Source organism: Tenrec ecaudatus, chromosome 2 (genome assembly GCF_050624435.1).
Source record: "Tenrec ecaudatus isolate mTenEca1 chromosome 2, mTenEca1.hap1, whole genome shotgun sequence".
Classification (NCBI taxonomy): domain Eukaryota; kingdom Metazoa; phylum Chordata; class Mammalia; order Afrosoricida; family Tenrecidae; genus Tenrec; species Tenrec ecaudatus.
Window position 1 is genome coordinate 117,176,709 of NC_134531.1, and position 14,993 is coordinate 117,191,701.

General features: G+C 39.3%; 1 protein-coding gene across 2 annotated transcripts in view; it reads right to left on the reverse strand.

Annotated features, from left to right (window-relative positions):
• The window catches only part of PGGT1B (protein geranylgeranyltransferase type I subunit beta), a 62,534-nt gene that overhangs the window by 37,808 nt on the left and 9,733 nt on the right, over window positions 1–14,993 (reverse strand). For both annotated transcript variants that reach the window (XM_075541405.1, XM_075541406.1), the window contains exon 2: window positions 13,438–13,556. In XM_075541405.1, coding sequence (XP_075397520.1) covers window positions 13,438–13,556 — 119 coding nt within the window. The remainder of the gene's footprint in view (window positions 1–13,437; window positions 13,557–14,993) is intronic.

Here is a 14,993-nt window from a genome sequence, read left to right on the forward strand (position 1 = left end):
ATATCACTTTCATTTAACAATGGAGTGTTGCTGCGCACGTCCAACTTTATGATTCCGTGAGTCAGACAATACCCAGTTCATGATAGATAATTCAGGCCTCATGGTGATTTGGTGGTCCATGTTGAGGCGTTCAGTCTCCACCAAGGCCAAGTAACAGGCTAACAACTGTTTTTTAAAGGTGGGGTAGTTGTTTGCAGAGGATGGCAAGACTTTACTCCAAAATCCCAACAGTCTACGCTGTGATTCACCAATAGGGGTCTGCCAAAGACTCCATACTGCATCTCTATCTACAACTTACACCTCTAGCACCATTGGGTCAGCTGGATCATATGGTCCCAGTGACAAAGCAGCTTGCATGGCAGCCTGAACCTGTTGAAGAGCCTTTTCTTGTTCTGGACCCCACTAAAAAATGGAGGCTTTTTGTGTCACTTGATAAATAGGTTGAAGTAGAACACCGAAAATCCGAAGAGGCTCACTAGGCTTTGTGCCTCATTTTTAGTCGTTAGGGGGCGCTAAATGCAATAGCTTATCCTTCACTTTAGTAGGAATATCTCGACATACTTCACACTACTGGACTCCTAGAAATTTTACTGATGTGGAGGGTATCTGAATCTTCATTGGGTTAATTTCCCAACCATTTGTACGCAGATATTGTACCAATGAATCTAGAGTCTTTGATACATCCTCCTTAGTGGGTTCAATCAGCATGTCATCAATAAAATGGACCAGTGTGACATTTTGTGGAATACAACGGTGGTCAAGTTCCCTTTGGACTAAATTATGGCACAGGGCAGAAAACTTGATGTACCCCTGGGGGAGAGTTGTGAAACTATATTGTTGCCCCTGCCAGGTGAAGGCAAAGTGCATCTCGTGGTCCTTTGAGACTGTCATTGAGAAGAACGCATTAGCCAGATCAATAGCTGCATACCATGTACCAGGAGAAGTATTAATTTGCTCAAGCAATGTAATCACATCTGGGACAGCAGCTGCAATTGGAGTCACCACCTGGTTAAGTTTATGATAATCCACTGTCATTCTCCAGGATCCATCTGTCTTCTTTACAGGCCAAATTGGTGAGTTTAATGGTGATGCAGTAGGAATCACCACCCCTGCATCTTTCAAGTCTTTGATGGTGGCACTGATCTCTGCAATCCCTCCAGGAATGAGGTACTGCTTTTGGTTTACTATTTTCCTAGGCAATGGCAATTCTAATGGTGTCCACTTGGCCTTTCCTACCATGATAGCCCTTATTCCACATTTCAGGGATCCGATATGGGGGTTCTGCCAGTTACTAATTATGTCTATTCCAATGATGCATTCTGGAACTGGGGAAATAACCACAGGATGGGTCTGGGGGCCCACTGGACCCACAGTGAGGTGTACCTGAGCTAAAACTCCATTGATAACTTGACCTCCATAAGCCCCCACTCTGATTGGTGGGCCTTCGGAACATTTTGCGTCTCCTGGAATTAGTGTCAATTCTGAGCCGGTGTCTAGTAATCCCCGAAAAGTTTGATTATTTCCTTTCCCCCAGTGAACAGTCACTCTTGTGAAAGGCCGCAGGTCCCTTTGGGGAAGGCTAGAAGAAAGACTAACAGTATAAACCTTCAGTGATGTAGCAGGATCCTCCTTACAAGGGACCCAGCCTCCCCTTCATTCAAGGGGTTATGGGCCTGTAAACTGGCTCAGGTCTGGGAATTGATTGAGCGATCGTGACTGTCTATTCTGCTGTTTACCTGATCTACCACTCTTTCACCTATACAGATCACGTAAATATTTAGTAGGTTTCCCATCTATTTCATTCCTAGGGACACCGTGGCTAAGTAGCCAATGCCATAATTCCACACGAGACAGGCTGCTTTATTACTATTGAAAACTTGTTGTCTATTATAACCACGCCCACCCTGTCGATTCAGTGCTTACACCTGCCCTCTATCATCACGGGGACCAATCAGCCCCGTTGTGGGCAAATGTCCAAGTTCGCTTAGGGCAGTGTCCATTGTTAATCCTGGTGCACATAAATAGCAATTACAGGAGTCAGGAGATGCTGGGGCCCACTTCACAAACTTGTTATGGTTGTGGTAAAGGGTATATCCTCAGGATACCCCCTTTTTTGATCTATGGGCATATCCTGATAGATCCATTCTAATCAATTTCTCTAAGCTTTTGGATGCCTTCCTCTACAATGTACCAAGGTAGGTCAGGTACTTCAAGTTGACCTAATCTAGGCCATCTGGCAGTCCATGCTTTATTGAACCAACCAAATAAAGAATTAGATTACTTTTTAGCCTGTCTCGCAGAGACATTGAAGGAAGAGTCTGCACTTAGGGGTCCCATATCCAGAAACTCAGACCGGTCTAATAGTATATTTCATGCACCTGTATCCCACACCCTTAGTAACCATTCCCAGGGATATTCCCCAGGCTTCTGCTTGTACATATTTGAAAACTCGAGCAGGTCTTTATGAGTATAGCGCGCTTCTTCTTGGATAATCATCTCAACCTCACCTTTAGGAGGTTTCTGAGACTTAATTTTAGTGACAGGTCTAGTGGAAATAATGGGTGGTGAGGGTGTTTCCTGGGTGCTCTCAGCAATATCTTATAAGGCATCTCCCTAAGGCAATACTACTAATGCAGCCCCACCTGGCATATCAACTTGAACAGTTTGGCTCATCTGCTCAGGTGTTTCTAATGGCTCAATATCCTCCTCTTCTGGATCATCAGCCTATATGTTCCCATCCCATGTTTCAGGGTCCCAACTTTTCCCAATTAATACCTTTACTTTGGTTTCAGACACTGCTCTAGATCTGCAATTCAGCTGTCATTGTAATACAGTTCTCTCATGTTGTGGTGACCCCCAACCATAGTATTATTTTCATTGCTACTTCATAAGTGTAATTTTGCTACTGTTATGAATCATAATGTAAACATCTGATATGAAGGATATATTTTCATTGTTACAAATGGAACAGAACTAAAGCATAATGATTAATCACAAAACAATATGTAATTATATACGGTGAAATACTAATGTGTTTTCCGAAGATGGTCTTAGGCGACCCTATGAAAGGGTCGGTCCACCCCAAAGGGGTTGTGACCCACAGGTTGAGAACCATTGGTCTAGACATTGACAGTGGTCCAGGGAGTAGGAAAGCTCTCTTGAGCCCTCTGCTAAGTTAGATAATTCTGCCAGGTGTTACAGAGGTTGGCATGTAATAGTAGGGACTTAACACACATCTGTTTCTGAGTGAAGCACCATTTCCGCAGAGGTGCACACGTAAATGCAGGCATGGCATTTCTACTGGCTTAGTGGCTAAGCATTTGATTGCTAACCAAAAGGATGGTGGTTTGAAACACCACCTTCCGCTCTGCAGCAAAGAGAAGTGGCGGCCCATGGCCTTAAAATGTTCAGGCCTCAGAAATCTGTCCTACAGAGTCACTATTAGTTGGAATCAACTCGATGGCAGGGCTCTTTTGAGCTTTTGGGGGAATTTTTATCTTGGTTAAAATATCAACTTTTGTGCAAAGCAGAAATAATATTGATGCTCAAAAATACTGCATAACAACAAAAGATGGTGGTTAAAAGCATAAAAAGCACCAAACTGAAGCTCGTACTCTTACTTGTCCTGAGTTTTGTGGGAAAGTAATTTAATCTGAGTCAAGTGCCCTTATTTTTAAACCAGGAACAGCATATAAAGGGGCTTCAAAGGAGTTTGTGGAAAAATTCCATTGTTTTTTAATTCTGCTTTCCACGAACAAACTTTTGAAGTCTCCTCATGTTTCTTTTGCAGGGGCTCTTGGAATGGCTACAGGGCTGTTTTCAAGTTCTCACTACAGTGACCAAGACTTCATAAAGAGCAATCATGTAAAATGAATAAAACAGAAGGACATTAAAAGCATATGTTGTAGTTTCAAAGTTCCTTTAAATTAAAAACAACGACAAACAACAAAAACCCTGCCTTTATTCCCCCCCACCTTTTTTTTTAAAAAAGGGAAAACACATCCTGCCATAGTGAGAAATGCATTTAGGCCCATCCATCAATAATCACTGGGTACAGAAAAGACAATGCATATGTCTTGACTTCTCCTCAAATATCTATGAACTATGTGTAGTGTAGTTCATAGTTTACTTAAGTAAAAGTCAAATGAACAAGAGGTGTATAGTAATGTCTTCTATGAAAAACTGATTACCATCAAATAAGAAAACAAGAAAAAAAGACTGAGTTTAAGCTACAAACTTAGATCCTAATGCTTTTAAAATGATGTTCATTTTAGTGATAACATTTCAACTTTAAACTATTAAAAGATTCATCAAGCACTCTTTCCTGGGTCCTATGCAAGACTTGTCTGCTATTACACTGCCTTTAAAAGCCAGGTAAGTGTATCGATTGATGAAAAATATAAAAGCATAAATGTGCATTTAATTCCAAATTTACAGTACACTTACGGTAAACTTTTAAACTTCTTTGGAGGTTATTAAACAGCTCCATCTAGTGTTCCCATTTGATGCAAGCTTTTTAGTGTGGTCTACTCAACAGAGGTATGCTGCCCAAGACTCCTACAGAGTATTGAAAACCAGAATGCTACTTTGAGGATTAAGGTGCACCAGACCCAAGCCATGGTATCTTCCATTGCCTTGTATGCACGGGAAAGTTGCACACTGAACAAGGAAGAAGTTTACCCTGTCTAGGCAAGGAGGGTAGAATTCATCTTACATACTTTGGATATGCTGTTAGGAGAGACCAGTCCCTGGAGAAGGACGTCATTCTTGGTAAAGTAGTAGAAGTGAAGTGAAAAAAAAAATGGAAGACCCGCAACAAGATAGGTTGTCACAGTGGCTGCAACAATGGGCAGAAGCCTTAAAACAATCCTGAGGATGGCACAGGGCCAGGCAGGTTTGTTCTACCACTGTTGCTCTGCTCTGCTCTCAGAAAGATGAGGCTTTCTACTCCTATAAAGGGTTACATGCTGGGAAACTCACAGGGGCAATTCGATACTCTCCCTTATAGGATCACATCGACTAGACAGAAGTAAGTAGCAACCTTTCCCCACAGAATTCTGTACCCTTTGATTTACACTACGTCAAAATTGTAGTTTTGGCATATGAGTTCTCAAATTGTGTTCCTTTTAAAGTTATTTTGAGTTTGGGGAATAAAAGAAAGTTTGAAGGGGCAAATTAACGAGCTGTAAGGAGGATGGAGTAAGGTTCCCCCCCCCCCCCGCCCCAACACACACACATACAAATTTCATAGGACAGCCCTGAGTACCCTTGAAGAATGAACAGGTATATTGTCCCAATGGAAAAAAATCCACAAAACCAAAAACCCTTAGTACAATTTTCTTGGTCTTATTTTCACCAATACAACTTTGCATTTTCTTTAAACGTCTTCATAATAAGCCATAATTAATTGTCCAGTGTCCCTCAAGAGTATCAATCAAGATTACCCTTGCAGGATTCCCTCCCCAAAAAGCAATCACTATGTTTGATGGAGACCTGGTGGCATAGTGGGTTACTCATTGGCAAGGTCCATAGTTCCAACCCACTAGCCACTCCACTGGAGAAAGATGAGGATTTTCCCCTGTAAAAATTTATAGCCTCAGAAACCCAAAGGGACAATTCACCTCTGTCCTATAGGGTAGTTATGAACCAAATTGACTCGATGGCGGTGAGCTTGAGTTGCTAATCTTCTAAGCTGACCTCTCAACCTAGAATTAAACTGGCCTAGTGGATGCCATCAGAAGCCACTGTACTGATTGGACTTCTTGTACAGGCACCCTGATGAGACTAAGATATGTGTATTATAGAGAAAACTTACCTGCAGTCCATGTTTAAACACAACTCGTTAGGAATCAAACTGAACATGTATGAACTGGGACCTGACCAGCAACACTACGTTGTTCACTGAGTCTTCCAAGTCTTAGCGACTCTAAGTACACCAGAAGGAACACTGCCCAGTTCTGTGCCATCCTCACCGTCGTTCCCACGCTTGAGCAGTTGCTGCAGTCCTATGTCAATCAATCTTGTTGAGGGCCAGGACTTTGTCACCGTCCTTCTTCCTTATCAAGCACAATGTTCTTCTCCAGGGACTGGTCTCTCCCAGAAGGTCTAGAGTAGTTGAGATGACGTCTTGCTGCCTTCCCTTTAAGGAGCATTTTGGCTGTACTTCTTCCAAGACAGATTTGTTTGTTCTTTTGGCATTCTATGGTTCAATATGCTTCACCAGCTCCCTAATTCAAATGCATCAATTCTTCTGTGGCGCTCCTTCTTCATTGTCCAAATTTCACACGCATATGAGCCAATTGAAAATAACAAGGCTTGAGTCAGGTACACCTTAATTCTCAAAGTAAGGAAGTCTCATCTTTCTCCTGCAGAATGGTTGGTGGTTTCGAACTGGGTACCTTGTGGTTAACAGTCCAATGAATACGCCACCAAAGTTCCTTTGCCACACTATAGATGGTATATATAAAACAACCTAACTCACTGCCACTGAGTCAATGCACGCTCATAGTGAGAAGATTGTAATGTGTTAGCTATAAACTATAAAGGAAAACAATCCCTTTATTTGTGCATCTTCACATAGAAGACAATTAGTAATGTGGGTCATATATCTTACTTTAAACTTACTTTAGTTTTGCTACTGAGCCCATACTGAATACAGCTATGTGTCAAACATGAAGACACTGTATTTGAATATTCTTTTTTTAAAAAAAGAAAAGAAAACTGTCATAAACTTGTAGTGTGCCAAATTTCAATGAGTTAAAAAAAAGTTTACTTTACCCCCAGGAGTTGCTTTTCAGAAGAAGAAAAAAGCACATTTCCCTTCTTTTAAGAGATACTGGTGTTATAAAAGATAAAAACACATTCAAAGGACATGCTCATGTATTTCTAATAAAGAACAACCCTTAGGTTAAAATATTAAACAATAGTGATGAGCTACCCAGTCCCCCTGTAGAGCCACTACTCTGCAGGTCATTATATATAGTTATATGTAATGAAAATATAAGAGGGCTAAATTCTAATCTTGTTTCTAGCTTTAACTACTTATGTCTCCCTGAACCTCAATACCTTTATTTATAAAATGAAGGGCTCTAATATTTGGGTTACATTCTGTCTGGCTTTAAAATTTTCTGGTTATGAACAGTGAAGAAACCACATTATTCCCAGTTAAGTTCCTTGTTATTCCTAAGAACTTCCTCTTGAGGCTCATAAGAAGGGTTTCAACTCCCAGTGGTCTGACTTCACAAATTAATAGACCACCTCTAGGGTCTTTACAATCCTTGCATTAATTCGTGGCTAGGATTCCATTTTGATTAAATATTTACAATGTGTTTGACACATGTTAGTTTTGTTACGTGAGTCTCCACTAGGGACCTATATACTTAAACAGTAAAGCATTGGGTATGAAGTGGAAAGGGAGTTTGGTCTGACTCGGTCATTTAATATCTGTGCGTGGCTTTAGGCAAGTCTTCTAAACATTTTGTCTCTTAGTTTCCTCCTTTGGGGAAGGCTGACTTTGTAAAGTACAAATTCAATAAGGTGTTTGACAGGGCTTTGAAAATGAAAAAAATTAAATAATATATGACATGATTTCTGCTATACAGGAAAGTGTTGATCTTTCTGTAGAATCAATCTACCTTTAGAGAGTTTTAAATTATTTTCATTTTATTTTGAAGTGAAGATAAGCTAAGGCTTTTTCTCATTAAATATTTAAATACAGGAATGCATATTTATTTTAACATGCTTTTACCTTATTCTTTTTATTACTGCACAGAGTTGGAGAGGAGTGATTTCGATGGGAAAAGGTTATAGGAACATTGACTAGGCTGTGCTCTTTCTACCTTAGGGTGTTAAGGCCCTGCAAAAGGAGTGGAGTGGGGGAGGGTCCATATTCCCAATAGGGTAGAAAGAATAAGAGATGATACTACTTTGAGAGAACAGTGACAAATGTTGTCAGAGTACATTTCTGGGTACACCAAGTAGCTGATATGAGCCAGCCTACCAGTGGATGAGGTCAGACTGCTGAGAGTCTTGCAGATGACATTAAGATAATTTGGTTGGAAAAAATTAGATTTGTGACTTAGAAAAATCTAGCTGAAGGGTAGAAGAGGGGGTAAGCAGGGAGACCTGTTGTTAGTTGTCAATAAAATGAAAGCCATGTGATCCCTAGAGTTCTCATCAGTTGGTTTTTAAAAGTAGATAACCAAATCTTAATGTGCTAGTCAGTCTTAGTCTGGAAGCTCTGCTGAAACCTCTTTAACATCACAGCAACACGTTAATATTGACAGGGGGGTGGTGGCCAGGAATCAAGCCCAAACTTTCAATGAAAGAATTCTGCTGTGTAACAGTTCAGGTGAGAGGTTATAAAGAATGCAAGGCAGAAGCTTCAGGAATGGAGTAAATAATAGGTTTGAAAACTATTCAGAGGGTAGAATCATTAAGTCATAAGCTTTTAACTACTCCCAAACCAAAATGGATCAGGATTTTGTGACATCTCATAGGTAACATAAATGACCTGAGTTGTGATTTAAAATGGAAATCATGAATTTTCATGGAAGGGGCTTCTCAACTTCTACAGCACACTAAGGAAACAGTGACCCAGATACATTCTTTTTTTCAGAAGATCCTTTTATTAAAACTGGGTGACATCAATAAGGGGACAGTACAAAAAAAGTTGGTCCATGAAAAAAAACCATAATCATTCAGTTAATAAAAACAATGATCTTCAACAGGACACCACAGGGGTGCTGAGCTTCCTTCTTGTGGTTCCCACCAGGAGCTGGGCCAGGGCTCAGCTGCCGGACAACAGTTGTCCAGTGCCACTGTGGGGAGAGCCTCTGAGGGGCGACTGGGGAAAAAGTCCTGTCCCTGGTGGGGAGCAGGCAGGGGGAGGGGACATGAGGATGTGCTCGCAGGAGCCTGAGGAGCCAGATAAATTCTTATTGATATACTAAATTACAATAGAAATGGCTACTTTTCTGGGATTCAGGAAAAATGGAAATAAGAAAACACATCATGTTATTTAGCTCTCAAGCTAATTTTAGGGCTATATTATGACATTTACTACCTTGTTAATATGAAACTGACCTTTAGAATCTCTTTCCATTGTATAGAATTTGCTCCGGGCATATATTTTTAGTAAAACAAATAAACCAGAATCCATAATACTACTGTTTATATATGTAATATTTAACTTAAAATATGAAAAATTACAAAAGCTTTTCACTGAAAATTCCCGGTTTTGTCAAAAGGCCAAGTTGTAAGTTACTTGTGATTTTGCAAGTGAGCGGAACTGTGGCCAGCGGCAGGAAGTGCGATTGGCTCCGCCGCAGACTCCTGCAGGAAGACCATCTTTTAATCACAGCCACTCTTCATGGGTTTAGCAGAATATTCTTAGCAGAAATTTCACAATTTTCAAAATTTCAAAAATGCCTATTTTCCAACATTCTGAAATCTACTACTGAGGAATATACCATCCATGCTTCTTCATGGTGCTGGATAAAAGTAGATAGCTGTGCTAAATTCTCATAGGCCTAGTCCAAAATCTGTCGTCTTTTTTTTTTTTTTTAACTTTAGTGAGTAGACAGGGTAATAGAACAACTGGCATTTTTACAACCTTCTCATGGAGAGTTCCATGATGCTCATCATGTTCAACCAATCACCATGAACTAACTGTCCCCAAACTTTTCCATCACTTTTCCCAGAAGCTTGGTGTTCTGTAAGCATTGTGATGAGCCATTCTACTTCTATCCAGAATACCAGTCTTGGAAACCCACAGGGCAATTCTATCCTGCCCTACAGAGTCATTACAAGTCAGAATTGACTTGATGGCAGTGTCTGGTTTTTGTTAAGTGGGGGATAAACAGGAATCAAACTGCTTCTATCAGTGGAAAGATACCACAGAAACACTCATCACTAATCAAAACAAAGTCACGAACTAACTGACCAACAGCCCATCAATTGCTCAAGTTCATGTTAAAACTGAAGTAAATTAAAGTAAGTCTACAAGAACAAAGTGTAATTTTGAGTATAACTCATCTGAATTTAGGGACCATCTCAAAAATAAAATTGACACATTGAACATTAATGGCTCAAGACCAGGCCAGTGGGATGAAATCAAAGACACTGAAAATGATGAAAGCAAAAGGTGATAAAAAGATAGTAAAGAAAGACAAGGGTGTCAGAAGAGACACAGAAATTTTCTTGTGTAAGAGCTAAAACAAACCAAAGAACTCAGAAGTTACGAAGTAAAAGAGCTGAGCAGAAGAATTCACACAGAAGTATTAAAGGGAACAAATTGGAGCTACAAACCAAACGGCCTTTTTTGGCATTTCTACAGCATAAAAACCTGAAAAACATATTCGAGACTTGAGTTATAATGTTGAAGGATTCTATGATACAGGAAGCATCAAAAGAACATGGAAGGTATGCACCATCACCGCACCCAAAACCAAAACACTGTCCATCCATCATTCAAACCATTCCAAGAGGTAACATATGATCCAGAACCAATGACATTGAAGGAAAGCCAAGCTACACTGAAGGCACTGATGAAGAACATGGCTCTAGGAACTGACAAAATACCAAATGAAAAGTTTTAGCAAACAGATGCCGCACTGGAAGCACGTACTAGTTTATGCCAAGAAATGTGGACGACAGCTACCTGGCCAATTGACTAAGAGAACCAGACCTGTACTCATTCAGAATGCAAAAATTATTGAACTATATCATTAATCTCACATGTAAGTAAAATTTGCTGAATATAATAATTCAGAAACAACCACTGCAGTCCATTTACAAAGAACTACTAAAAATCCAAATGGATTTAGATGAGAATGTGAAGGAGGAATATCATTGCTGAAAGCAGAGAATACTAGAAAGATGCTTGCCTGTATTTTACTGACTATACAAAGACATTTGACTATGTGGACCATAATGAATTATGGGTAACATGGAGACGATTGGATACTCCAGGGGACTTGTACATAGACCAAAAGACATTTCAAATAGAATAAGGGATGACTACTGCATGGTTTAAAATCAGAGAAGATGCGTATCAGGGTTGTATTCTTTCCCCATACTTATTCAAATGTATACTGAGCAAATAATTGAAGGTGTTGGCCTGTAGGAGAAGAATGTGGTATCAAGACTGGAGGAAGCCTCACTAAAGCCACCAGCAACAAGCAGAGGACACAACGTTGCTTGCTGAAAGCAGAGAAGACTTGCAGCATTTAATGATGAAGCTCAAACATTCAGCATACAGCCTCAGCATGGCTTATACTTAACATAGAGAAAAGAAAAATCCTCACCACTGGTCCACTAGGCACCATTATGGTCAATGGTAAAAATACTGAATTTGTCAAGGATTTAATTTACTTGAATGTATCATCAATGTTCATGAAAGCAGTAGTGAGGAAACTGAGTTGGGCCGTAATCTGTAAGGTTATCAGTTCGAAATCATAAGTTGCGCCACAGGAGAAAGACAGGGCTTTCGACTGCAGTAAAGAGTTACAATCGCAGAAACTCACGGAGGCAGTTCTACCCAGCCCTATGGGGTCCCGATGAGTTGGCACTGACTCAGTGGGAGTGAGGTTGTGTTTTGGGGTGTTTTTTGGTATTGCATTGATCAAATCTACTGCAAGGAATCTCTTCAAAGTGTTTTAAAAAATCACTTTGAGGACTAAGGTGGGTCTGATCCAAACCCACGTATTTTTTATTGCCTCATATGCATGTGAAAGCTGGATGATAAAAAAGAAAGAGGGACGAATTTATGCACTTGAATCATGGTGCTAGTGAAAAATACTGACTCTATTAACGACTGCTGGAAGTGCACACACATCTATCGGGGCAGTACAACCACAATGGTGAGCCACAGTGGCTTCAACTACGGGCTCAGACACAGAAACAACTGTGCAGACGGCACAAGGGGGTCCTTGTAGAGTTGCTATAGAGTGGGACCTAATTCAAAGCGCCTAACAATAATTCATCCAATGAACTTACTGTTATTTACAAATGTTGACCTTTATACGCTAGCTAACTGGTTACCATAGATAAAAATTACCTAACTGTTCTGGGAGTGTATTTGCTCAGTCCCTGGAGGACATCATGCTTGGTAAAGTAGAGGGACAGCGAAAAAGCGGAAGGCGCTTCACAAGATGGACTGACAGTGGCTGCAACAATGGGCTCAAACACAGGAACAATTGTGAGGATGGCACAACCAGGTGTTTTGTTCTGATGTACATAGGATCCTTATATGTTGGAACCAACTTGAAGGCTCCTAATAACAACAGAGGCTTAATTTAAAACTATGTTATCAAAACCAAACCCATAGCTAATGAGCAAGTCTAACTCATAGGGATCCTGGAGACTGCCAAGATGTCAATCTTTACAGGACCAGACAGACTCATCTTTCTACCAAGAATGATGGGTTTGAACTACAAACCTTGTGGTTGGTTAGCAGCTCAACATTAAACCCAGAGTGCCACCAAGATTCCTTAAAACTACTGTATACACACATGTACAAGCTGAGTTTTCCAGCACATTTTTAATGCAGTTTCTGTGGTAAAATTGGGTGCCTCGGCGAATGTTCGGGTTGGCTTATACTCGAGTTTATACCATATGTTAGGTGATTTTAAATTAAATAAGTTAATCAAATAATTTAGAGTTTATTGATCAGATATTTAATATTTTTTGATTTTCCTATTAAATTTTTATAGAATTTAAATAAATAAAAATAGTTGAAGTTACTAAGAAATCATTAAAGAACTGCTAATAAAACAGATGGAAATGATCAGGAGACTGCAATGAAAATCTTAGCAGGCAAAGAAGAAAGATGTTTTTCACTGAAGAGATGACAAGAATGGTTGGGAATGAAAAGGAGAGTGAAGGCTAAGGCACTAATGAAATATAAATAACAAATACAATACTCAACAATCAATAAACAAAGCAAGAGAGGCCTTCAAAAAGTTTGTGGACAAATTCCGTTTTACTATGACAGTTTTGAAGCCCCTTTGTAGACATCACAGAACGGTGACATAATGAGGGATAATGCAATGCAAGACATACGGCGCAAGAGTTCAGCAATATTTTACCAATGGCAAGGCTTTACTACAGCTACTGCTTTAGAGCTGCTCATTAGGGAAACCTGCAAAGGAAAGTTTACCAAAATAAGTAACTAATGCAATCCAATGAAGACTTCTCAAACCATGGGGAGTGAATTAAGCCACAATCTTTATTTAATTCCTGACAACTCTAATTTGTTCTCTTATGAGATCAATCATTAGAATTGTTACAAGTTACATTTGAACAGGATGAAGGAAAACATAGATGTTTAAAAATGTTAAGGGCATAAGGATATATATTAAGGTCTGCTTAGTCCAGCACACGTTATCCCAAGTACAACTAGTCACACTAAAAATAAAAGGCTAAAAACTCACTCACTGTCTTCTGTGGGAAGAACCTGCAGGGAGTAAATCCACTCTATTACATCATCTTTGTTCACCACATCTAAGGAATCCAACATATCCAGCCCGGAGAGCGCAAAAAATGCAACTGTCAACCTAAAAGAAAAAATGTGAAATTCCAACTTCACTATTAAGCCACTGAACTCTTTCTGGTTCAGAAAAATAATTAATTCAATCTAATTTTTATGAGACTTTTAACAATACTCCAACCATACAAACGCCAATGCAAACAATTTACTCTTTTTATTAAAAATATCAGTCAAACCTTTGTTTTAATTTGTAAAGGGATAGGTAGTGGTTAAGAAGGGAAGGGGTAAAATCCTTCTCTACTGAGGCAAACATGAATTCACTGAAACCAATATATCAGCAACTTGAAGGCTAAAAATAAACATGAAAGTTTGCTGTACTTGTTCCATAGAACTACCAAGAAAAGACTGGGAATATCTAAAAATCTCAATGTTTATTCATTAGCCATGAGAATTATGTTTAACTTCTGGTGCTTAATTCTTGAGAAAGTCAGAACAAATTACCTTTATTCAAATTTGCTTTGAGTCGAGTGATTTCTTACAAAAAATTTTAAAACGAACTTTGAAAAACAGGAACCCTTTTAACAATAAATGCAAAGGCATTTAATTACAATTTTCCTAGAGAGGGATATTTTTTCAATTGAATAAAAAAACTATAAAGCAATAACTTCCTCCTTCAAGTCTGTACACTTGGTGTGCTTTTATAAAAGCACATGTATGTTAATGGTTGCTCTTTACAAAAGTTTGATATACGTAACTCCTTTGATGTTGAGATGCAATTATAATGTTCCCTTCTATAGCATACTGCCTCATTTCCTTATCATAGTAATTCCTATGACTAATATAATAAGTTAATATTTCAAATGATCTGCTTGTTCTAAAATCTTATAAAGGAGCCACTTAAGTATTCTGTATCTTTTCAACTGAGAATTAAGCCTTAATATCCGAAGGCATTCATTGTATTAATTTATATCCCCTGCATCTAGATTGGCCCTATGTATCAACTTTGAAAGAAATGAGAAAACAGCTATAGTTAATTTTTTTACAGGGACGTAATTACCTCTGATCCCTGGCTGGAAAAGGCTAATGGAGGCGAAATAAGACAAGGAAAAACAAGGACAGCAGGCGGAGAATCAAGAAAGCACAGTAATAATTCTCACCAGAGCTGGGAGACCAAACCTAAATCTAATGAGATAATGGTATATTTAAGAATGGTATACCTAAACTTACATTACTGAGAGGCTATTAATTGCTCCTTGGACACTGGACCAGGAAATTGCCTATACAATTTAATTCTAGCAACCTGCTGAGACCCACCTAGTGAGGAATGAGATTTATCTGGATGAAATCAGAATTGAATTCAGGGAGGTTAAACTCTTTTTTGTGAGTCAGTGTTATCTAATAGTTCAGTACTCAGACTGCGGTCAGATGAGAAGGGCTCAACTCTTCTAAGGTTTGACCATTCTCAGCCATAAAACCCTAAGTCTCAGTTTCCTTGCCTGTACAT